This window comes from Crotalus tigris, unplaced genomic scaffold (assembly GCF_016545835.1).
Source record: "Crotalus tigris isolate CLP2741 ecotype Arizona unplaced genomic scaffold, ASM1654583v1 scf7180000020858.209836, whole genome shotgun sequence".
NCBI lineage: Eukaryota > Metazoa > Chordata > Lepidosauria > Squamata > Viperidae > Crotalus > Crotalus tigris.
In genome coordinates this window covers 86,153-110,119 of record NW_024098219.1, presented here as the reverse complement: position 1 = coordinate 110,119, position 23,967 = coordinate 86,153, and the positions used below count along the sequence as shown (strand labels likewise).

At 47.1% G+C, this 23,967-nt stretch overlaps 2 protein-coding genes across 7 annotated transcripts in view; one reads left to right on the top strand and one right to left on the bottom strand.

Annotated features, from left to right (window-relative positions):
- The first annotated feature begins 1,606 nt into the window (after nucleotides 1–1,606).
- On the top strand, nucleotides 1,607–17,591 carry LOC120319587 (rho GTPase-activating protein 22-like). The gene is made up of 7 exons (XM_039368603.1): nucleotides 1,607–4,605; nucleotides 6,905–7,112; nucleotides 9,660–9,792; nucleotides 10,917–10,990; nucleotides 11,659–11,780; nucleotides 12,893–13,733; nucleotides 14,363–17,591. Exons 1-7 carry the CDS (start codon nucleotides 3,771–3,773, stop codon nucleotides 14,583–14,585), a joined length of 2,436 nt encoding a protein of 811 aa, XP_039224537.1. The 5' UTR covers nucleotides 1,607–3,770; the 3' UTR covers nucleotides 14,586–17,591.
- The window catches only part of MAPK8 (mitogen-activated protein kinase 8), a 19,496-nt gene continuing 13,047 nt past the window's right edge, over nucleotides 17,519–23,967 (bottom strand). For 4 of the 6 annotated variants that reach the window (XM_039368605.1, XM_039368604.1, XM_039368609.1 and 1 more), the window contains 4 exons: nucleotides 21,112–21,236; nucleotides 20,668–20,731; nucleotides 19,585–19,662; nucleotides 17,519–18,885 (listed from right to left, as the gene is read on the bottom strand). In XM_039368605.1, the coding sequence (XP_039224539.1) occupies nucleotides 18,740–18,885; nucleotides 19,585–19,662; nucleotides 20,668–20,731; nucleotides 21,112–21,236 (413 nt within the window). In that variant the 3' untranslated portion in view covers nucleotides 17,519–18,739. Of the gene's footprint in view, nucleotides 18,891–19,584; nucleotides 19,728–20,667; nucleotides 20,732–21,111; nucleotides 21,237–23,967 lie in introns of those variants that run through there. The other 2 variants (XM_039368606.1, XM_039368607.1) reach the window with 2 other exon arrangements.

Sequence of the window (23,967 nt, the reverse complement as noted above, 5' to 3'; positions counted from 1 at the left end):
TGGGTGACCTCGTAGGTGACTTTGGGCCTGGGCTTTAAGAAATGTAAGATTCCCATGAAGTATATTACTCTACATATAAAATCTTTTCAAAACCCAATCTAATGAAGTTGCCCCAATTTATGGGGGTGTCAATCTTTATAGTTTTTAAAAAGTACTTTGAGAGTTAATTTGGTGTAGTGGTTAAGGTTAAGAAATCAGGAGACTCTCATGTTGGGCATGAAGACTGCTGGGTGATCTTGGGCCAGTCACTTTTTCTCAGCCCTAGGAAGGAGGCAATGGCAATCATTTCTGAAAAACCTTGCCAAGAAAACGTGTCCAGGAAAACGTGACTGAACAGAAGGGAATAAAAGTTGCTTCGGTGGATAAAATGTATTAAAGTATACAAAAATTGCTATATTTGCAGGAAGATCTCTTGGAAAACACACTAAAAACTTACTTTGGCAAATGTAAGTAAAATTGCTGCAAATAAGTTGTGTGATGGTCTCTGCCGTGGCCAGAAACTTCTGCTTTCACAGGGAAAAAAATGTAGATGTAGAGAGCATTCACAGGCTTTCAGTGAACAAACCTTATAATCCCATTCTATTTTCACTTCTGCAAAAAATCTGCATGATCACAACTTTTGCAAAGCAGGAAATATAAACGTGGAAGGGAGTGGAGGATCATCCCTCATGAAGGTCTGATCTATTCCTTCAGCTGGGCATCCCTCCCCCGTCAGCCTGGTGACTTTCTGCCCGCTTACCTCCACAAGTGTGTTTTTCTGCCTCCAACACACACACACATAGTTCGGGCCAAGCCTGGGCCTGTTAGCGAGCCATTCCCAGGCAGGTTGAGGGGCTTGAGGCCTCCTCTCTCTCTCTCTCTCCCCCCCCCTCTCTCTCTCTCACACACACACACACAGTCTCTCTCTCTCTCTCTCATACATACACACACACACACACCCTTCTCCAAACCCCCACCCACCCAGGTGCCCACCCCCTGCTTTTCAGGGCCATTTGCCTTTGGCAGCACTCCTCACATGCCAGATGGGAGAGAGGGGGAAGGAGAGGATGATGGTCTCTGGGGTGCCAGCAGCATTAGGTAAAATGATGCGAAAGGAAGGAAGGAAGGAGACATTTCTCTACTGATCTCAGGCAGGTCAGTCTTGAAGGCCAGGTCATTCTTCTTGACTACCGGCAAGACCATCCTGACATCTTGTGGCCAAGCGAACTCATTACAACAAGCATTTTATAGAAATTGAGAGGGAGTCTCTTCTGCATTAAAAAAAAAAAAATCTGGATCAGGAAATGTTATACGGAAAGGAGATTTCGAAGGAAGCCTGATTTCAGCCTTCTTTCAGAAAGGATTGCTTAACTTTAATACTCACTAAGTTTCTATTTCATCCTGTCAGCCCCGCAGGCTCCATTCGGCAACTCTGGAGGGAGCAGAAGATTGAACTACTGTAAGTCTCTGAGTAAAATCTCAGGAGGGCAAACACCGCATGGCATGATGCTCTAACCTCCGTTAGCTTCAGAGCCCATGGACAGCCTGGCCAAGGCCATCCCTGTAGGGACATTAAACATCCCCCCTCAGCAAAATGCCCCCTTTTAAATAAACTTGTTTATTGAAAAATGACTTTTTAAGAAAAATCCCCAGTGGGAATGTTTTTATTTTCAATTAATCGATTTTTTCTCTCTAAAATTTATTTTGTTTCTTATTGCATTTCTGTAAGTCAGCTAATTTTTAAACTATCATGGTAAAGCAGTGGCAACTGGCAGCGGAGCTAGTAGCTGTGGGGCTTCAGGCTGGGCAGGAAACAGAGACGAGTTTTGCAGGTTAGTAAGAAACGCCCCTGTAGGAGAAGCGATTGTTATGTATGTTGATGTAGGAGAAATGTACAATAAAAGGACCAAGTGGGCCTCAATTGGGTTTTGTACAATTATGGAACTGGATATTGGAATACGTAATTCAGCCCTAAACCGGGCATAAGCTAGTTATTTCATGGATTTGGTGATAAAGGTGCAAGGAATGTTTACTGATTGTGCATTAGGGGTGTGTTGATTGAAGATGTGAATTGGTCTGTATTTGTGTGTGCATCTAAGAACCCAAATGATCTGTGGCAAATGTTAGGTTGTGTGATACAAGAGGCAGCTTGAATCTGAGATTAATCTATCAAAGACCAAGACAACTATTTTGGCAGAGAAAATGGATAACCAATGCAGGTTATTGATAAACTGTAACGAGAGAAGACAGACTACTGTGACTTTAATGTAACTGTAATGATCCTGGTGCCACTGTAGCAGTAGCCCAACCTTAGCCACTTCTAGCTAAATGAACTTCAAATCCCAGAATTCCATAGCAGTAAGGGGTATTGGTGAGGATTCTAGCAGTTGAAGTCCATACAGCTGGAAGTTGCTGAAGTAAGGGAAATATTGCTTAATGTTTACTAAAGAAAATAATGGATGGAGTAATTTTAAGGCATGCCACATCAGGGAGAAAGTTAAGAGTAGTATATGGTCTTTTTCTGATAAATTAAAAGTTTGGAAGAAATGAAGACAGCTGTGGATAAATGGGATTTTCCCATATACCACTTCCTATTTTAATGTCATACTTTTATTTCTTTAGCTGTTTGTTACTCCTTTTCTGAGCCTTGTGTAATGCTGTGTACATCAAACTGGATAACATGACATCTGTGTATGTAACCATCAGGTCAAAACATGTCCCTTGATAGGAATTTACCAAGTAAATTACAGAGAGGGATAATTAGCTTATTTTGAAATTTTAGCTTTCCCAGAATTAAAGTACAAAAATATTAACACAGTTGGCCTCTATGCCAGACTAGCAACTCCTCGTACAACTCTCCACTACCCAACTTGTGTGGGATGCTGACCACTGTGGCCTCTTCTGATGTCAGGGCTCGGATGGGCAGGCTTTGGACCAGAGTCCTTGAGAGACGGTGCTAGGCTTGTGCGGAGTGATGCTGTTCCAGGTCCTGTGCTTGGAGCTGGTTCCTCTCACGTGAAGGAACCACCTGAACGGTTGGCTTTCCTCTTCCTGCTCTGATGACGGAATGATTATTATCGTAATTCCGGATACGCCTGTAAAAGACTGTGGCTTCTCTTGTGGGAGCCTCCTACTCTCACTCCCATTAATGAAAGAGCTTCGTGATCTGGCTATCTGGCAATTTGCTGCCATTATTCTCCTGCTTGAGCTTAACTGACTCAAGTGAGCAGCTGCTTCCTTGACAGCTTAAGCCCTGGAGCATCAACAAGGATAATTGGGAGGTGAGCAGTTGGAGTCCTTCCTTGGGCCCACGATGGAGATGCTTGTTGCAGCAACCAAGGGCTGCCGTAGATTTGCCATTAAATGCTACAGCAACCAGTTAATATGTGCACAGAGGGTTAATTAACTGCATTGATGAATACGCTTGACTTCTGGAATTAGATGGCGAACACCAGCATCCCTTGCATTAGTAATGCTGCAGCCCAAGCAACAATTAAGACTTGCACTCATTGGAAATCCTCCAGCAGCCTTATGTATCAGAATTCTTGCTAGCACAGACTCCTTGCTCTTCCCCCTCATTTTTACCCCAATGTTGGAAAGTTGCAAAGAAGTGGGGCACGGCTATTCCTCTGTCCGTCCGTCCATCCATCCGTCCACCCACCCACCCATTGGCAGAGAAATAATCTGAAAACAGAACAGAATGAGAAGCTGGGAAAATAGAAAAGGAGCCGAGCCAGGCCAGAAAACCATTCAGGGGAGAAGACAGGGAGGGGCAGATCTTCTTGGGCCCAATGCCAGCGACCTGGTTGTGCCCTTCCTGCCTGCATCTGACCCCCTGCCCTTGTCCCTTGGACCGGCTCCGGGCCTCTCGGCTTCTCTGCGGGGGAGGCCCCCGCCTCCATGAACCTGCGGCGATGTTTTCATCTGGATCCCGAACTGAAGGCGCGTCCGACTCCACTGCCCGAAGGTCCGCCTCTCGGCCTCGGCCCTGTAACATCCCCGAGCCTCTTCCGCCGCTTCCATTCGGCTCTCCCGCTCTGCCCTCGCTGGGGGGAAAAGCCACAGGGAAGGTTTGCTCGTCTTACCCTGCAGCCGAACCAACGCGGGTCCTGCTTCTTTGGGGCGCAGCTTCAGTCCTGACCCCGTGGGAAGGTCCGCCTGGATCAGGCCGGGCTTCGCTCCTCAGGCACGAGCGGCCAGCGCCGCAGCCGGGCCCGGGCAGAAGCTTGGCGCTGAATAGCAGCTACGTGCGAGGCTCCAGCGCTGGCAGCGAAGCTCCCGGGAAGCCTGGGCGAAGGCCCGGCACCGCCGACCGACTGGCCCGCCCTTGGCTGGCTGCCAGGAGGAGGAGGAGGAGGAGGAGAGCGCCGGGCAAGACGCGGCCTGCCCAGGAGAGCTTCAGGCCTCCGGGGATCGTTCGACTAGTTGCGCGGCGGCTCCTCCTTGGCGCCGAGAGGGGCCGAGATGGGCGGCCACCAGCCCCCTCCGCAGCGAGGGACGCCGCCGCTGCCGCCGCGCGCCCGATGCCCGGCTTCCCGCTCGGCCGCTGCGGCCCGCTCGCCTTGCCCGGCTTCTGCTGCCTTCCGGCCGCCTGCCCCGGCTCCGCCTGCTGCGCCGCCCCGAGAGGTGAGAGCCGGCAGAGGGGCGCCGCCGGTGTCGGGGGCAGGGTTGGTCCCGCGCTCGCTCCGCGGTTGGCCCGAGAGAAGCGGTGGGGCAAGGAGGGGGGGGGGGGCTGTCTCCGCGCAGGGATGGCTCATTTGATCCTGGGGGGGCGGGGGGGCTCGTTTGGTTAGACTACTGTGCAGAGTTTGTGTGCTTCGGCTGTTGTTTCTGAGCACACTGGGGTACTTTCATCAGCTGTGAGATTTCCACCAGACTTGTATCGTGCATCACCGCTCTATTTTGGAGAAACCCGGCTGTATACCAGAGCTGGGGGGGGGGGAATACGCCCCCATGAATTACATGAGAATCGGCTTCTCGGGTGCTGAATGTGTGCCGTTTTCTGGCGTCTCCTAGATGCCGCTTAGCCATCTTAACCCGGGTCTCCTTGCGCAGGCGAGCTATCCCAGCACGGGCCAGGAGTTTGGTGCAGCATAAAAGGAAATGGATGGTGTTGGGTTCCTCTTCCTTCCTGGATGGACTGTTGGAGGGACATTTGCGGGCAGGCGGCCCTGAAAGGGGAGGCCAGCTCTCCCTTCCCCCAGGGTCGCCCAGCCAGGTGCCGAGTTAAGAGGGTTTGGAAGCCCTCCAGCCTGCCCTGGACGGGCTCGGGCCTGCTTTCTGCTCTGCTGAACATGTCAGGAATCGAGTCCGCCTGGAGAGAAGCCTTTTCACCCCAGCAACCAATCAGATTTGTCATGGGAGTTTTTCAGACTAGGCAGAGAGATCTTTCCCTAAATCTTAAACCAAATATTGTGCAGAATGGACACTCCGGAACGGGTTGCGATGAAGCCAAATAAAACACCCAGCTGGGCTCTAAGGCCAGGATGGAAACTCCTGAATGTGCATAACAACACAGGTTTTGGGTAGTAAAGTTGATTTTTATTCCTTTTCTTTCCCCCCTAAGTCCTGGTGTTGATTTGTTTGAGAATGCTATGAGACTCCATCCTCCCTTTCATCTTCATGGCATACAACGTCAAGGATTTCCCTCTAATTTTAAGAAACCATGCTAGATATGCAAATAATGTTTTCAAAATCAATCATATTGATTCTACAATCACCACAGTTTATTACAATTATATTCTTCAGGACAAAGCTGGAATTTGTTTTCATTTGCAAAGAAAAGGCCCACAATACCTTCCTCTTTTGAAGTCATAGAATCCTAAGGATTCTGGAAGGGACCCTGGAGGTCTTTCTTCTAATCCAGCCCCAACCCCACGCCTATGTCAGGAGACCTTGTACCATCCCGGGCAAATGACTGTCCAATCTTTTCTTGAAATGTTTTATCCTTCCCTGTTTTTCAGAGTATCCGGTTCATGCTTTTGTTTGTTGTCATAATTAAGTAGAACGTGGCACGTTCACATAGTACACTAACCCAGGGTACCCGTGATTTACTGAACTAACACCAAGTTAGTTGGGTTTATACAATGCCATAAATGAATCGCACCGGCTGGCTTCACAGAACAGCCCAGCTGATTGCATTGTTGCTGAGCGTGTGGCACAAACCCATCACCAACTGGGTAGAGGTTTCCCAGAAAATACAACAGGAAAAAGAAAAGTCTAGACCTCTAGAGTTGGACCTATGTAACCCTAAATAAAATTATGTTTTGCAAATTATCTGAATATTTACTTTGGAAAAGAACACTCTTCATCTTAAAGAAGAAAATGATTGTTTGTGACTCAGGTATAGGAATAGCAGGAACCTCTTCAAAAGCAACCACCAAAAATATCAGTGTGCAAAAATAATTCATATGTTACATCAAAGGTCCCAGAAAGTTTTAAGGAGATAATTTCTTCAAAACATGCTGGGATTTTTAGCATATTAAAGAATATATTTTTATTATACCCTTTTCTATTTTCCACTTATTTGGTTGTTGTGTTGTTGTCCCTAAGCAGGACATGTAATGGGTAAATAATATTTACTGGCTTATAGTTTAGACAGAACATTTATGTGGCCAGCCAACTCAAACAACATAACTCTGGGTGGTAATCTCTAAACACAATGCCACCTAACAAAATGGAAGAATTAAAGGGCAATTGGAACCTGAAAATCTTTCTGCCCATCCTTTCCCAAGTCTCAGGGGAAGGCTGAGCCTTCGGCTGCCTCCCCAAAGGAGCTGCGTGCAGACCGACTCAAGTGCAAAGGCATCTGCCTTCCCTTTCTCCTTTGTTTCCTGCTGGGGGGGGGCCTCCTGGACTCCATATCCCCTCCCATGTGTACAGCTGTGGCTGATCCAGGGCAACGGTTGCTTCCTCTCATTGGCAGGGATTTTTGGTCAGCGCTTAGAAGACACAGTCTGCTACGAAAAGAAGTTTGGGCAGTACCTGGTGCCCCTTCTGGTGGAACAATGTGTGGACTTCCTCCGGGCACGTGGCCTCACCGAGGAAGGGCTGTTCCGCCTGCCTGGGCAGGCCAATCTGGTCAAGGACCTCCAGGACTCCTTTGACAGCAGGAAGAAGCCCCAGTTTGACAGGTACGCCGGTCGTTTGCCAAGGAACAGCCGAGGGAGCTGCAAGGCCCTCGTCGGACTAGAGGACCAACTCTGCCCTGCTTGGAACTGCAGGGTGACTGTTTTATTTGCTTAGGGGTGTTATGAGATCCCCCCAAGCGGTGTCCCAGGGTGGTAGAAGATTAAAAGAGTGAAACAATATGGCAATAAAACAAGTATAGAACCATACAGAATCTTAGTTTATTATGGTGCCGTGCAGATGCTTTAGATGGCATCTCTCATCTCTTTTAGTCACCGTGGCCACTGAACATGCTGATTGGGTGTTACCTTCTACCAGACAGATATTCTCCAAGATGTCATGTTCTAACTAGGTAACATCATCGGTGCTAGTAAGGAGTGGGGATTGCTCTCAGTTGATGTTCTAGTGGCTTGCCTTGGGGCTGTCCTAGAGGAACTTGCGAAGAACAGTGGCAGGAAATGGGTATGGCCAGGCTAGAGAAAAGAAGGACCGAGAGGTGACATGATAGCCAGTCTTCCGGTATTTGAGGGGCTGCCACAAAGAGGAGGGAGTCAACCTATTCTCTAAAGTACCAAAGACAAAACAAGAAATAATGGATGGAAACTAATCAAGGAGATAAGCAACCTGGAATTAAGGAGAAACTTCCTAACAGCGAGGACAATTAACCAGTGGAAAACAAGTTGCCTCCAGAAGTTGCTCCATCACTGGAGGTTTTTAAGAAGAGGCTAGACAGCTACCTGCCTGAAGTGGTACAGGCCGGTCTCCTGCTTGAGCAGAGGATTAGAAGACCTCCAAGGTCCCTTCCAGTTCTATTCTGATTGAAGTTCTTTGTACTGTTGGCTTTTTTGGCAGTTCCTTGATTAGGGTATTGTTTACTTGATTGTTGGTCTGATGTTAATCTTGGGAGTTAATCAATCCATGCTTGTCTATGTGCTGATTGTTGGTAGGGATTGCTGTCTCTTGTGCACAGTATCTAGATGTTGTTTATGTCTAAGTGTCTACTGATGGCTAATTTGTCAGAGTGTCAGGTTTCTAGAAAATGTAGAAAAAGAATAGCAATATTTTTAAAGAAAACTCAAAATTCCTTACCTGCTCCATCTTCAAATAGTTGTGGAGTCAAAAGTCACAGTGAAAACTGATTTTTCAGGATTAAAGCCGTATCCCTAGAGAACATTGCAAAATCAGAACTGAAGATAAACCACTTGGAAGACACAATCACAGCTGGAAGTCAATTTGAGTCAACAAAAGAAAGGAAAATAGCATCAGGAGAATAAATTCAAAAAGGTATTTTGTACTGGGCTGAGTTATCCAGAATTATATTAATGTACACAACTAAGTGCAGTTTCTGAGTGGTCTTTAAAAACAGCCCTAGGCAAAGTGCATTGCCATGATCTGCCTGGGTGGTACTGAGGCCAAGAGTGAAGACAGCGAGCGAGGTTTTCCTGCGTCAAACAAGGCTGCAACTCCTGCACCAGTTGGAGGCAGGCAAAGGGCCACCAGATATGGTTCCACCTGCTGCTGCTGCACCGACAGGCTACATCAGCCTAGAAGGATGCCCATAGTCCCTTCCTTTCCCCACCCCCACCCCCGAGGTGGTGAACTTCCTCTTTCAGGATAATGCCTCCATCTTGTCTAGGTTCAGTTTCAGACCTTTGGGTCCCATCTGGTCCAGACCCCGACAGCCTCAGAGGACGGTGAAATGACATCATACCTCATTGTTCTGAGGTAGCAACAGCGAATTGGGTGTCCCTCGAACGGTGGCAAGTCCTCACCCATCAGCTTGGCCTGGATCTTAAACAGCAAACAAGAGAGGGCAAACTTTTCTTTCGTGCAATTCAAGGGCCACAGGGCATCCCTTGCTGCCCTGGACTGGACCCGTCCACCCACTGGAAGGAGCAGATCGACAGCAAAACTACACCTCCAATTCCAACTGCATAAGCTGCTTGTGTGATAAGATACCCTCAATGCTGAGTGATTGGTTGGTTGCCAAAACTGGCTTTTTTAACTGTTGTACGGGCATAACAGAATAACAGGATTGGACGGGGTCTTGGAGGTCTTCTAGTCCAATCTCCTGCTCAAGCAGAAGGAATGATGAACGAATTAGGGATTGCGCCAATTAGCATCCGCTCTTACTAACTTGGGAGACGCATAGTACAGTATTCCAGCGTAGGTTGCCTGTTGGCATTCAAGGCAGGATAACTTTTTGAAGCAGCGTCACTGTGTAGCAGATCCCGAGTGCTGCTTGTAACTAGGTTGGAAGAGGGAGCGCGCCCGATTCCTGCCACTTCTATTTCCCATATCTCACCTTTGCTGTGTCTCATTCTGTCTACGGGGAGATCCCACTTCAGCGTCCCATCCCCAGAGGGATGAAGGGTAGGAGCTGCCTGTGCACCTGCCTGGCCCCTAACTAGCGTGTCGTCCTGGCTGCTCAGCAAGGGTTTTGGTTTTTGTTTTAAATCAATGAAGTCTGAAGCCCACCAGCCGTCCTGTCTGTACCCAGGGCAGCAGTTTCTCTGCCGGCTGCCGAACCCCCTTGTGGGCCTTTCTTGCAGAAACACCGATGTCCACGCAGTCGCCTCCCTCCTGAAGCGATACCTTCGAGAGCTTCCCGAGCCCGTCGTTCCTTTCGCGAATTACGAAGACTTTCTCTCCTGCGGCCAGTTGCTTTCCAAGGATGAAGGCGAGGTCAGTGGATTCGGCACAAGTAACTACCCAAAGGAAGAGCCCCTGCATGAAGTGGACCAGGGGAGTCTGGGGATGGTGGGAGGGATGCAGGCTGTGCGTTGCACCTGGCATTCCGCTGCCTCCAGGAGGGGAGGAGGAGGAGGAGGAGGGGGCAGCACCAGGACCACCGGAAGATGGGGGGGGGAGTCTCAAACACCTTTCAGCCCCTTCAGTGTATAAGGGATGAAAGGAGCCGAGTCATTATGTTCACTCATTAGTCTTGCATTTGAGATTGGAGGTCAAAAACAAGTAATGTTCCAGTTCATATCAGGAAGAGTTACATCTGACTGAGTTCTTGGATGAAAGATTGCAGGGAATCCTAGGGGTGTAGCTACTCTGGAAAATGATCTTTAAAAAATCCTAAAATAAGACAGTGGCAAACCATTCCTGTAGTGGTGACAAAAAAGGAAAAAAAATAACAAATTGGAATCACTAGGAATCAAACTCAGACTAAAGCAGCGTTTCTCAACCTTGACAATTTAAGGAATGAGTTGAAGTCCACATGCCTTAAATTGTCAAGGTTGAGAAACACTGGCCTAAAGGTTTCCCCAGCTTTACTAGTTTAAACTGGCAGTTATAAATATCTATTAATTTATAAGCTTTTGAAATGTGATTTTTAAAATTTTCATAAAAAATGAGTTTTATGTTGACAATGAATTAGGCCCATCTATATCCTGCTTTTTTGGGTGTGAAAATTTCACAAAGCAAAAGCTTTCCTCCTCGTTTTAACCTTTCCCTTCTTTATACCACAGGCTTTCCCCTCATCACTGACACGGCAGGTGGGGTTGGTACTCCTAAAAAGGTCTCAATGGATTGAAAAGGGGGAAAGTCTTAGCCTTTAGGGCCCAGAAGGAGGTCCTGGATTCAGGCTGCAACCTCAGAGGTTCAGGCCAAGGGCTGAGGCCTTGGAGTGAAGAGGAATGCCATGGGGCCTCTCTCTCTCACACACACACACACACTCTCTCTCTCTGTCTCACACACACACACAGAGAGAGAGAGAGAGAGAGAGAGAAATATCAGATAATTTTTGCTTAGCTATTACGTGAAAAGTAGCACCTGCTGTTCCTATTTATGTGATCCCTCAGGGAACTCGGGAACTGACCAAACAAGTGGGCTGCCTTCCTCAGGCCAACTACAACCTCCTCAAGTTCATCTGCAGGTGAGTCCAGTCCCAAGAGCAGGGAAGGGGATCCAGGTTGGCCGGGCCAGGTGCAGGTAAGGTAAGTTCTAGCCCCACTTTATGCATAGGGCCAGCTAGGTGACCTTGGGCCTTTTCCGCTCTCTCAGCCCCTGGAGGGAGGAGGAGGAGGAGGAGATGGCAAACCACTTCTGAAAATGGTGCCAAGAAAATTGCATGGACTTGTCCAGGCAGTAATCAGAAGTCAGGACCGACTCAGAGACAGAAAATAAAAGCGTTAACTGTAATTTTTCTGGAGCTGCATAGGAGTGTGAGTAATAGCCTAGGCAAGCAGGGTCAGATGTGGTTGAACAGAAATTTTAAACAAATGAAACCCAGATGTGGGCTGGGTCCCAATCTGGATCAGGGCTCATCTGTGCAAGTCAGGGAATCTTAAACCTCTTCCTGCAGCATTTCCAAATCCCACCACCAGTAATCCCGCCCTGCTTACTGATTAACCCCCACCCACCCCCAAAAAGACGCACCTCCAGAGGCCGGGTTGAGCCTGTTGTCCAAACTAGGCATCCGTGTGGGTAGCTTGGCCCATGTGAGGCATGATAGTAAGGTTGGAAATCTTGGTCTTTGCCACTGAAAATTTCCAATGATTATTAATGAAGTTTTCATTGATATTTTGGTGGGGGCCTTTCAAGGTTTCTTCATGAAGTTCAGTCTTACGCCAGCCATAACAAGATGAGCGTCCAGAACCTTGCCACGGTCTTTGGGCCAAACATTCTTCGGCCTCAGATAGAAGACCCTATGACTCAGATGGAAGGTGGGTACCCTATGTCCCACAGGACAGCAGTCCAGCCCCCGGAGCTGCAAATTCAGTTACCCGTACTTGAGAAGAGTTGAACTTGGAATACCAGAAGTATACAAAGGAATAGACAGAACCCCCCCCCCAAAAAAATGTGTGTTCAGCTGATAAGTGGATGATTTGACTCAATAAAATGGTGAGTTGCTTTTGAGGGGTACCAAGCTGTGTGGACTGGCTCTAATTCAAATCTTCAGATTTGATTTAGATTTTCAGTTTGATTTGATATGAAAAGTTGAATTCATTCAGGAAAAATACTATTTTGCAAATAATATGACTCAATTTTTTTTTGTATCTTTTGAGTGTATTGAGAGGCATTCAGTTTTCTGATTTAACTCAAGTTGTCACATAGTCCTAGAAGGAAAATGTATATATAATGATTCTCTCTTTGAATACCAATCAAGACATCTGATGAGTACTCACCCAAAGGAATATATGCCTTTCTGAATTTGAGACTCCTTAAGGTGTCACAGCACTCTTGGTTGTGTTTATTTAACATCCCACTTCAGAAAGTCTTCTGTGTTTTTTCTCTGCAAGATCCTTTCAGGTCCTTCAAAAGAGAGCTGCCATATTCCCTGCTTAAGTCTTTTTTTTCTCAAGTTGAAATGAATCGTCTCTTTATTTTCTTCTTGTAAATCTCAGTTTCTGATTCCTTGATCGTCTTTGCTAACCATTCTCTGAACTTGTTCGTCTTTGGCTGAATCCCTCTTGAATTGTGGTATCTGGAGCTGAACTCACCACTCAAGATATTCACCCACAGAAAAGGAAAAGATATCAGATCTCCCACCCAATTTTGTGTCATCTACAAATCAGATTAGCATTCCCTCCAGCTCTTTCTCATTTAAATCCTTAAATGAAAATGATGAGTTCAGATCCAGCACTGATCCCTGCCACACCCCATTTGAATATCAGTTTATTGTTACGGCCATCCAGGCCACACTTAACTCACTAGTTCATCAGAAGGGCACGGAATGATTGGTTTTCAAGGATACTGAATGCCTTCATGTTGAGTAAATGTCCTTCTCTGCAAAACAAATTGACCTAATGAGATTGTCTGAATACTCATTTCACAGGTACTTCGCTGGTTCAGGGCTTAATGGCTATTTTGATAAGCGAGCATGGGAAAATCTTTGATCCCACCCTGACTCAGGATTCACTTCAGCCGGAAGTCGATCTCCAGTGTCCACCTAGTTGGGTAGACGGGAACTTGCCGAGTGGCTGGACAGAAAACAGTCTTTGCAGCCGTGTTGGCTCACTTCCAGCTCTCAGGCCTTCTGCAGCTAAGCCTTGCATGCAAGACTGCAACCAGGAAGAGAACAGCACCCAGCCGCCCATCAGCCCCAGCCGCAGGAAGCAAGGCTTGTCCCCTTGGAAAGGCTCCCCTTTGGAGCAGCAGGGAGCTGGGTCGTTCTACCACCCACCGCGGAGCTCCTTCTTGGAAAGCTACTGCTTATCCTCATGGGAGAACCGGCTGGTGGATGGACGGTCAGCTGTTCAAGGCCACTGTGGAGGACAAGGCAAAGATTCCGATTCATGCCAAAGGCTCTCCATCTATGACAATGTCCCCCTCCTTCATCTCTCCGAGGGTGTTTGCAGCCACACCAGCCCCAGCTGCTCCATTTCCTCCAGTGGTCTGTCTCTCACGGTGGATTCTGTCACCCCCTGTGCCTGCCTGGCCTTGAACCTTCTTCCGAAGGAACACTCTCCTGGCAGCCCCTTGCCACAGGGTGAAGTCCCTCTGGAGAGCAGCAGTGGGGAGCCAGAAGCATGCTGCAGCAGAAGCAGGGACGAATGTAATCTGTCCTTCGCTTCTAGAGACGCCATTCAGTGCTCGGAAGCCCTGCACGATCTCATCGCAGAACTGAAGGCGGAGCTACAAAAACAAAGATCTGAATATGACACCACTTTTAAGAGGTATGCAAGTCCAAAAGGCAAGGAAAGAGAGGCAGGAACCAAGGCAGTTGGTTATGCAAGAACAGCTGGTATCTTCCCGTAGCTGCCTGGCCAGTGATGCTAGGAACCATAGTATACAATGCACATATTCCTATAGAGACCCTTTGCCCTTCTTCATAAAATCTTACTGCTCACCTTCCATTATCTTGTAATCCTGACCTGAACTGTGGGAGGACCAAGACATTAACTTTCACAAACATCCTCAGGGATGTGTATTTTGGGTGGGTAATAATCTTGATAAAGTATGGCATAATTAGGAGGGCCTTTAGTATTACCCTCACAACACTCTGCCAATCTTCCAAACCCTGCAGTTTTCTGTCACCAGAGTTATGGGCAGAGGGGGCCTCCATGGTCAGGAGAGGAAGTGGTCAAGAGCAGCAAGTAGCCTCTGCAAGCCAAGGGCCACCAGCAAGCAAAGTGGTCAAGGGGGTGGCTAAAGGAAATGAACGGTGGCAAAAAAAAAAATCTTAACATCTCTTCAAACTAAAGTTGGCTATAACTATGGAGACTTTTTCAGGCATTCTGGTGACACAACTGTTCAAAATGCATCTGCTCTATGCAATTAACTCGTGCTCTCTCTTCGCTTTAAGAATGGAAGAAGCAAGCGCAGAATTGAGGAAGCTGGCGACAAGACTGGAAGAAGAGCTAGTCAAACAGAAAAAGAAGCAGACGGTGCTGGAAAAGAAGCTGAGGAACTCTGAGCAGGCAAGGAAAGACGCAGAGGAGAGAAATCACCTCCTGCAAGAAGAGATGGCGTATTTCTTCACAACCCTGGGCAATATCACCGCAGGAAGTCAGTGGGGCAAAGCCTGAAGGTGGTGGATGCCCTCTGCACTCTTTCCCAGCCAAGCAGTTTTGCCCTGGCCTCTCTCTCTCTCTCTCTCTCTCTCTCTCTCTCTCTCTCTCTCTGATGTACATATGAAAGTGCAAACCTACTTTGCCACCTTATTCATGCACTGACATCCCAGTTGTTGGTCTAAATGGAAAATCAGAGATTGGTGAGGAAGAGGTGAAAGGATTTCACTCACAGCACAATTGCTTTGCTAAATCTAGCATATAGAATACATAACGGCAAAGACAAAGACTGGAAAAATAGTACTTAGTTGATCTACAAAATTAGAATTACTTTTGTTGCCTTTTAATGCTCTCCTTTTATGGAAGGATTGCTAGAACTGGCAACATTGCCCCTCTGCACCATCCACAGCGTGCCTTTCCCTTACAGACTTCTGCATCGGCTGTGTTAGGCTCGTTCTCAGAGGGAACTCTGCCTCTTTTTTCCAATGGCTAATTCAAATCCATCGAACGGCTTGTATCCCTGACTGAAAATGAAGGAGGGGGAGGCAGCATGACACAGCAGGCACAATAAATTAAGACGAGTGAATTAATCAATTTATGCTCTGTGTATCGGATCCTTGTAGGTAATTGCCTTTGTTGACAAATTTTACAGGATTTGGAAATAATTGCCTAGACTTGATCAGAAACTGGCGCTATGTTGCAAGATAACTCCTGGTGCTATACCTCAGTATCTAGAATTCTCCATTTTTCTCTTACCTCTGAGTTTTTCTAGCACCAGACAAAATTAATCCTGAAATGCAAAGGGTTTCTTTAAAAAACCCAAGCTAAACTGATTTAAAAAGAGTCACCATACAGGGAAATATCTTCCACCTTCCAAGCATGTGACCCACCTGACATGCATGTGCCCTCTCTCCCCTTGCAGTGCTAATGTCCGTATTTATTAACCTTTAAGTCCACAACAGGAGGGACTAAAGCTGGACACTGGGGGGGGGGGCTGTTCATTAGCTAGTGAGAGCTGATTTGGGTTGTTAATTGTTTCGGGTGGCTTTAGTTAGTTAATAGCTACTTTTAAGCTCCAGTATTAGGAATCTGGTTGAAAGTTGCTGTGAGGAGTGGCAGTGCAGCGGGAGGCAGAGAACCCCTTGGCTGACTGGAGAAACGGCTGAGGAAGGCTATCCTGCCTGTTTTGGTGGCGGCAACGGAAGCTCAGTGACTGGGAGGACCAGCCTGCGGCAGGTGCCGAGGCTGCCAACGGTGTCGCAGGCAGCCGGGACAAGAGAGGTCGGCCGTCGCCTAGCAGCAGATGACCTGGGTGGTCCCTTGTGGATTGGAAGGCGACCGGAGGCATTCAAGGATTTCTATTCAGGTCTCCATCATGAAGCGAAACAGCTGCTCTCTGTATCCACAGGCTCTCTCGTTCAGAGTTGCAAATCCCGTTTTAGGGAGGAAGGAGTAACTAAATCTCCTACTTGGTCTCTTCAGGTCTCTGCTCCGCAGAACACATTGCCCCAAAACCAACTCAAGCTTGCCTCAGACTTGATTCTTAAAGGGCCATGTGATCTTGTAACCCCAGTGACACTTGCAAAATTTTTCAAAGGCGTTCAGACTGTGGTTTGAAATAAATAGGACACTTTCTAATGTATTTTCCAACAGGGAAGACTAGTATAGGACAGACGGGACCTTGGAGACGGTCAGTGTCTCAATGAGTGCAGTCACAATTCCTGCAGCCTTGCTGGAGACTGTGGTACATCTTCCTACAGGATGCCCTTTCTTAATCCAGCAACAACTGCAGACCATTACAGAGCACCCTGGAAGAAGTGGATTATCTGGATCCTTTTTGATCAGATTCATATTTGAGATAAGAGCACTGGGGATCTTTTCCAAGACTTGGATGGTGCATTTGGGGCTTCCCCTTTCCTGTTCTCCTGTCAGTCCAATCAATCATGGCACAGGAGCTTTCCTTGTCCAGACCTTACAAATGTTGAAGATAGAATCATTTAAATTTTTGTTTGTGGGCAGTTTCAGGTGGTGACTTACAAGTGGAGATGCGACAGGCTGCTTGCGTGGAGGGAATCCAGACCCTTTCCCGTTTTTCAACACAACATCTTGCTTGCTGCCTGAGTTCAACTTCAGACCTGCTATTCAGACAGTTCTTGGTTGGCCCAGCATTGTCCCTTAAGAAAGCGGGTCCATGAACTGGGCTTTCCCTGCACACACGGCCACTGCCGGATGCACAAAGGATGGCTGGGCAGGAAGGCTTTGGGCCCCTGTGCTCCAGTTGGGGCCTTGCCCAGAGTGTGAAGACTTTGTGCCTTCATCATCATCATCACCACCACTTGTACAAACGACTCCGTGTGCTCTACCCAGATCTGCCTCTGAAGGCCACCCGGGAGCGGCATTAGGCCAGGGCTTGCGGCTCTCGGCTGGCTTTGGAGGGCAGCCCTAAGGGCCGAGTGGACCCACGGGTCTCCTCCCTCCCTGCATAACGGGAGACTCCACCGTTCCAGGACAGAGGAAGGAAGGAAGGAAGGAAGGAAGGAAGGAAGGAAGGAAGGAAGGAAGGAAGGAAGGAAGGAAGGAAGGAAGGAAGGAAGGAAGGAAGGGTGACTGAAGCCAGGAACGAGCGTTTTCACCCAAAGGCCCAAACAAAGGGTGCAGCCTCACTTATGCTGCCCCCCCCCCAAAGAGTACAGCTTCCCAGAAAACACTAAGGTCGGAATTGTTCCCAATGGGCTTGGGGGGGCCAAGCTCAGTTCTGCTTTTGTCACTGAGATCTGTGGACGTGGTGTGACTGTCACCTGACTGAGGTATAATAGAGATTGTTTCGTGTCTGCGGGGTGTCGGTTTGCCAACCTGCACTGTCTGTTATGGTTTGTCACGGTTGTTTCAGTGTTACTTTTGCCAAGTTTGTTTTGCTGTTTGTAGAATTACGCAAACCATGGACATTTCGGTTACTGTAACCTGCCAAGAGTCACGTGAAACTGGCAGCATACAAATTTAATAAATAAAAACAAACAGAAATGACTTCTATCTACACCGTGCAGATAGTACAAGCTTAATTCTTAAAACTCTGCATTTTTTAAATTCACAATTTTAAATTCACAATGAACTCAGAATTTGAATCTGAGGAATAAAATGAAATACATATTCAAAGATATGTATTGAAACTCATTTCAGCAGAAAGCAGAACCATTTTCAATTATATTCAGCATTTCTACACTATTTTTTTCTTGGAAGGAAATTAACCAAAACATGATCTCAGTGCAGTCCTCGTGTCTTTTGTGATTTCTGTTGGGTTGTTCTAATACCCAGTGTCACAAAAGGTTGCACAGGTGACTCCCCCCTGGAGCGTACACAGTACACTTATATAATACTTATACCACAGATCCAGAAGTATCAGCTACAGGTTGAGAAGAAAACCGTCAAAGAGGAGGGGAAAAAACATTTTTGTTTCTAGAACTGGTACTAATCTGAATGCAACAAATGAATGGAGAAGCGAACACGCTCCAGGTGCAAACGGGGGATTATTTTAAAGGCCTTGTGCAAGGGAGGTGAGCCAGGCCGATGGCAACTTCGAGGTTTGCCAAGAGCATTCAGCCGCCTCACCCCTGGAATCGCTGGCATGCCTCCCCTCCTGTATCCTCCCTTTGGGCAAATGGACAGACGGCGTCCGTTGAAGACAGCCAGCTTAGACAGCGTTCCCTGGATAAACACTTACAGAAACATTTTTGTTCAAAGACCTTATCCAGGCATTATTGTATAGCCTATAATTAGATATCCCACGAGTAACAACAATTGGAAATAAAAGATTAAGTTTTGGAGCTGAAAAATGCCTCTGCTGATACAGATTCTCTGAAAAAACAAATCTAAAAGACCCCGAAAGAAGCTGTGATATAGCAAACTGAATAGCAATATTACATTTCATAAACCTATCTTATAAATGCATCCTGAAAAAATAAAGTCAAAAATCACAGTAGTAAAGCATGCAATTTTAAAACAATAAAAATTAAGTTCCATACTGTACAGTTAATTACAGAATAGCATCGTGATTTACTATTTTACTTTAAAATTAGCACTCTGAAAATTAATCCCACAATTAACTTTTAAAAACACCCCGAAATAATACCACTGATTCTTGTGGCTAGCCATTCCTCTCCTACGTCCACTCGTCATCATCTACAGCAACTTAAGGGGCTCGCTGGGGCTTCCAGGCTGCTGTCGGTGTTGGAGGCCAGAGTCCGGTCAGTGGACAGTGAAGATGCATCACAGACTGATGGGGATGAAGATGGAGGCCGAGGGCCGCTGACCGTGGCTACACCTGTGCTATGAGAAACAAAGCAGCCCTTCAGCCACAGGGCGATCCCTCACTCCTCCTCCGATTCGGAGTTTCTCCTCCTCTAGCCGTTTCCTGGTGGCCGGCCATCTTGTTCCCATGGTCAGGGAGGAAAACCTGCCCAATTCAGTTTAGCCCTGTCCTAAAGGCGTACCTTGAGAGCTTGTCTGATGTGCCGGTGAAACCAGCAGGCCACGAGTTCCAGTTCTGCCTAAGCCACAAAGCCAGGTGGGTGACTTTGGGCCACTCTCGGCCCTCATTTAATCGCAACGGTAGTATTCCGTTAGATCGTACCAGAAACGATCAGAGACTATGACACTTCCCAACGTGTCGACAACAAGAGTGGAAATAACATTTCCCGCCTGGGGAACGGAAACAGACCTAGAGGGTTTCTCAGGACAGCTGCACAAGGGTGATTCAGGCTCCCATGTGTAAATACTATTGCCAATCTTCTTGCAGAGAAAAAGTGTGCACTCCCATGGCATACAATTATTCTGATTCCCAACGTCAATATGGACATTTACACATACAAAACGATATGTAGCTATCTACATATGAATAAGAGCAGGCATAATCTCAACATTCAGACAAGGCACCGCATATGTGAACTAAGGCTACATAAAAACAGCCTCTCCCCCCCCCCTTATAGGTGGCATTAACCAAAGAACACCTACAGCAACTAACCTAAAGGAGGCGGCTGCCCACGTATGACTCCGTTCTTGGTCCTCTCCTCCAGATCCACAACTTCTTTGTAAATCAGTTCTGCAAATCATCAGGGGAAGCGTTATCTGCAGAGCATGTCAGGCAAGCTAGAGAAGCAATTTCATCTGCAAGACAGAACTCCACTTATCGAGCAGCAAAGCCACAAAGGGAAAGTATCAGACAAGCCACACAATGCCCGTGCTTCATGCTCCGATTCCGTTCTCCTTTAAAAACCGTGCACCCACCTGAATGGGTGGGACTAAGGTAGGAAATACAGGACATATGGAACAAAAACTTCCCGGCACATGCAGAATATGGTAATTAATATTTTTTCAGGCTTTTTACGATTGTATAGATTAATGTTTCAGTCCAAGACAACCCACAGAGTACCTACAGAATTTCCTTTCGGAAGGTCAACCCATTCACCAGGAAAGGCCATTACCCAGCCAACGTGGCCAATCTATCTGGGGCCAGCCGTTCCACAAACACATGATTTATAATGGCTGGTTTCTCATTTTCCCCCTGGAGTTTGCCTCCATTTCTCCCAATTTTCGAACCGTTTCTCCCACCTGAGTTTGGGACACTTTGCAGCATAGGAAGCTGATCTGGTTTCACTGTTACTTTCAAAAGAGGCTGGTTATTACTGCTATTCAGGCCTTCTGGTCATAAATAAAATGATTATGATTGACTTATTATATTCAGTCTTTTTTCCAACTAACCCAGATAGCAGGGAAACAAGACGTGGGTTCCCTCCGGTGTGGGCAGCCGCAGAGTGGAATGCCAGGAAGGGCCCTCCCACTGAAAGCAATGATGTTACAGGACAGGTAGCAAGTTTTCCACCCCCTTTGTGCTACACCCCCACTTTTCCAACCTTGTAGCAGCCCTGAGAAACCATCCATCCATCCATCATCCCCCTCCACTCTGTCATTGTTGCCTCTGTCTAGGTCACTGGTTGGTCGATGTTTAAAACGCCACAGTTCAGCGCTCCTCCTGACCCTCCTTCCTTGCATCTCTACTGGCATCCAACTTGGCTTACGCTGATCATGAAAAACATTTATATCTCACCTTTCCATTCTTCTATTGTGTGCTCTCTTTCATCTAATTGCTTGTCTGGTATCTTTGGAGGAGGCTAGGAACAGAAGAAGAACTTAGCTAAAGGGAGCAGTGCGAACAAAATAACAGATACACCCAGTTTAATAACAGGTATGCAGTAAGCCTAGCTTATTAGCTTGCTCAAGTGACAGGCACCAGGGTGTAGTTCTATGTCATTCAATCAGCAATTATTTAAAAAGAGCAAGGTTAATTTTTTTACAAGCAAGCAAGCACATAAAATTTGGCTCTTCCATCACTCTTTTATAGACAAACCCCGCCCGCCGAACCCCCACCAGTTATACGGTTTGAGTTTCCGCCCTGCAGGGCCTCTCCAGCTACGGCTCTGGGCCACACCCTGCCTCCCGCTTCCGCTATCCTTCCCTGCACAGAGTCCAGACTCCGGAGACCAGGACTTACGGCTTCAGCTTCCGAGGGATCATACCAGACGTTAATGTAGGGGTGCTGCAGAGCTTCATCCACTGAAATTCTTCTTGAGGCATCGATCACCAGCATTTTGGACAACAGATCTCTTGCCTGGCTAGCTGCAAGAGCAAAGTTTAATACAGAATATAATTAAACATTTGGGAAAGTGATACATAAAATAGGATAAACCCAGATCGATTACACCAGTGAGTAGGAGCCGTAATCCATTTTTTTTTAACGAATGGCTGATTTAAGGCTGATTTAGAGAAGAAGTCAGCCAGCCTCCAGAGAGAACAAGGAGCACAAATTTCCTCAGCTCCTGGAGATGTCCAGAGGAGAGAGGGGGAAAAACGAATCCCATTCCTGTTCAAAGTTGGTAAAAAAAAAAAAAAAAACCTGGCAACTAGACTCTGCTCTTGTTGGGTGCCCGGCATCAGAAGTTGCCCCTGCTTTGCTTCCTCTCAGCTGGGGGCAAAGCAGAGCCAGTCTCTCCAGCTGCTGCCTGGGGCTCATGGCCAGGAGGACCAAAATAAGCCCCACCCCCACCCCCGTCCAGGCAGAATTTCCCACCAATGAACGTCAGCGAGAGCTGAACCTGCACTGAAGTTCCAGGTGTGAACAAGACAGACCAAGAACAGATCAAGGAGAGAGGTGATCCTCATCATCTACAATCTTAAATTGGTTACAAACTTCTGATAGTGAGACTGTAAATAATAAAAAGTGGCATTATTAAAGACACAAGTATTTGCCTATTAGCTCTGTAATCTGCTAGCAGAACCCTATCGCTGGTCAAATGAGAAGGGGAAACTGAAATTTGAACTTACCACGAGGAGTCCTTCTGGTCAGCAAAGGGTGGACCTGATAGGACAGGAAAGAATTAACTTCTCTCCTCCTCAAGAAAGCAGGGCCAACAACATCAGAACTTGGCTCCCCCCCCCCCCCAGAGAAGGACACACCTCAGTCAAAGAACCTGGATTTCAGCTGTGACAGACTATCGCAAAACAACCTTGCACCTAAAGCTGGGGCTGAGAGGATTTGTGGCTGGCTAGCTTCAGGAGAACCTCTCTAAATCCTCCCCCCCCCCCCGCATACACACACACTCGGAGCAACCAAATGTTCCTCACCCAAAAGAGGGGGGATATTTGCAGCTCCACTCAGCACGAGAAATGGAACTTCTGATAGGAAAGCGGTTCCAAAATGGGTTTCCTCTCATCCCCAAAAAGGTTCCCTAAAACAGCAACAGGCAAAGCCTGTCTGCAAATCTATCGGGTAGAGCCAGCTGGTGCAAGACGGCGTACGTTCTGTCTCGCCATGAATCCAACCTTTTATGCTGGGATGGTGGTGGTGATGATAATAATGATGATGATGATGGAAAGGACCTTGGAGGTCATCTAGTCCAACCCCCTGCTCAGGCAGGAAACCCTATACTATTTCTTTCATTTATTGGCTATGCTCTGAAGCTAGGATTTCAGTGTGAAAAAGAGCTGAAGGTGTGCCTTGGGTTCCTCACTGGAGGAAGTCAGGAAATCCGAGTGCTGGAAAAAATGGGACCCGGAGGGCAAAGGCCTTGGGCAGAGGAGGAAGTGAAGCAGGGCCAATAGGATCCAAAGCTTGTGGAAGCAACCACTGTGGGGTTCGTGGATCCGTCCTGATTTCCAGAAAGTGAATCCCAAGAACTGGATCATGGGCAAGAAAGAAACCATTAGGTATAAGAGGATGTGGATGAATACGGCTAAAATTGTGTAACTGGAAAAGGAATATTTTCAGAAAATTCTAAAAAGAAGCAAGTGACAAACCGGTTAAGAGTCTTATATATGAGAGGAACTAGGAGACAGGCACGCTTGCAAACTGCCATAGTAGAAGTAGAAAGAACTAGCTGGGTTGGACTAGAAGACCTCCGAGATTCCTTTGAACCCTATTATTCTATGTTCTAACATGACAAGGGGCTGGGCATTAACTCCTTATTAAGAGAAATTTATGACGGTAAGAGCAGTTAACCGGTTGAACAGGCTGGTTCATGTGGTGTCCCCCTCTGCATCCACCTGATTGCTGAGTACTGGGGAGACCAAACTGGCCTACAAGGAAGACCAAATAAAGAAAGGAATAGAGGCATAGAAAGAGGAAGTATTGCAAGGACAGTGCATTAAAAAAAAAAACATCTGACAATGGCTAAGAGTAGAAAGATTGAGGAAAGAAACAGAGGGGCCAATTCTGGCTGCACAAGACCAAGCCTCAAGAAATGCATACAAAGAAGACAGCAACAGACAGCAAGTACCACATCTGCAAAGGAGCTGGGGAAAAAAGTCTATCACTTGGTTAGCTTCTGCAAGAAGATCGCACAGATGGATTACGGACAACAGCTGACAAAGTAGCAACAATGGTGCACTGGAATACTTGCAAGAAATACCATTTCCTTACAAGCGAGAACTGGTGGGGCCACAAAACAGAGAAAGCAATAGAAAATGAAGAAGCCAAAATTCTCCGGCCTTTAGAACTAAGACAAGCACTTGTCACATAACACCCCAAATGTAACAACTGTCAGTAGGGAAAGCAAAAAAAGTCTGCCTGGCGGACATGGCAGTGCCCAGAGACAGCAGAATAGAGGAGAAAGAACTGGAGAGAATCACAAAACACAAAAGTGGAAGTGGAATGAGTATGGGGAAAGAAAGCAAAGGTGGCACCGATAGTAACGGGTGCAATCCCAGAGTATCTGGAACCCCACCTGAACCCCATCAGCACTGGCAAAATCCCCATCGCTCAATGGCAAAAGGCAGCTTGGTGTGGAGCAGCTCACATCCTGCACCAATCCCTTGGACGCAATCAAACATCCACCTCTGCCTACTGCCCCGG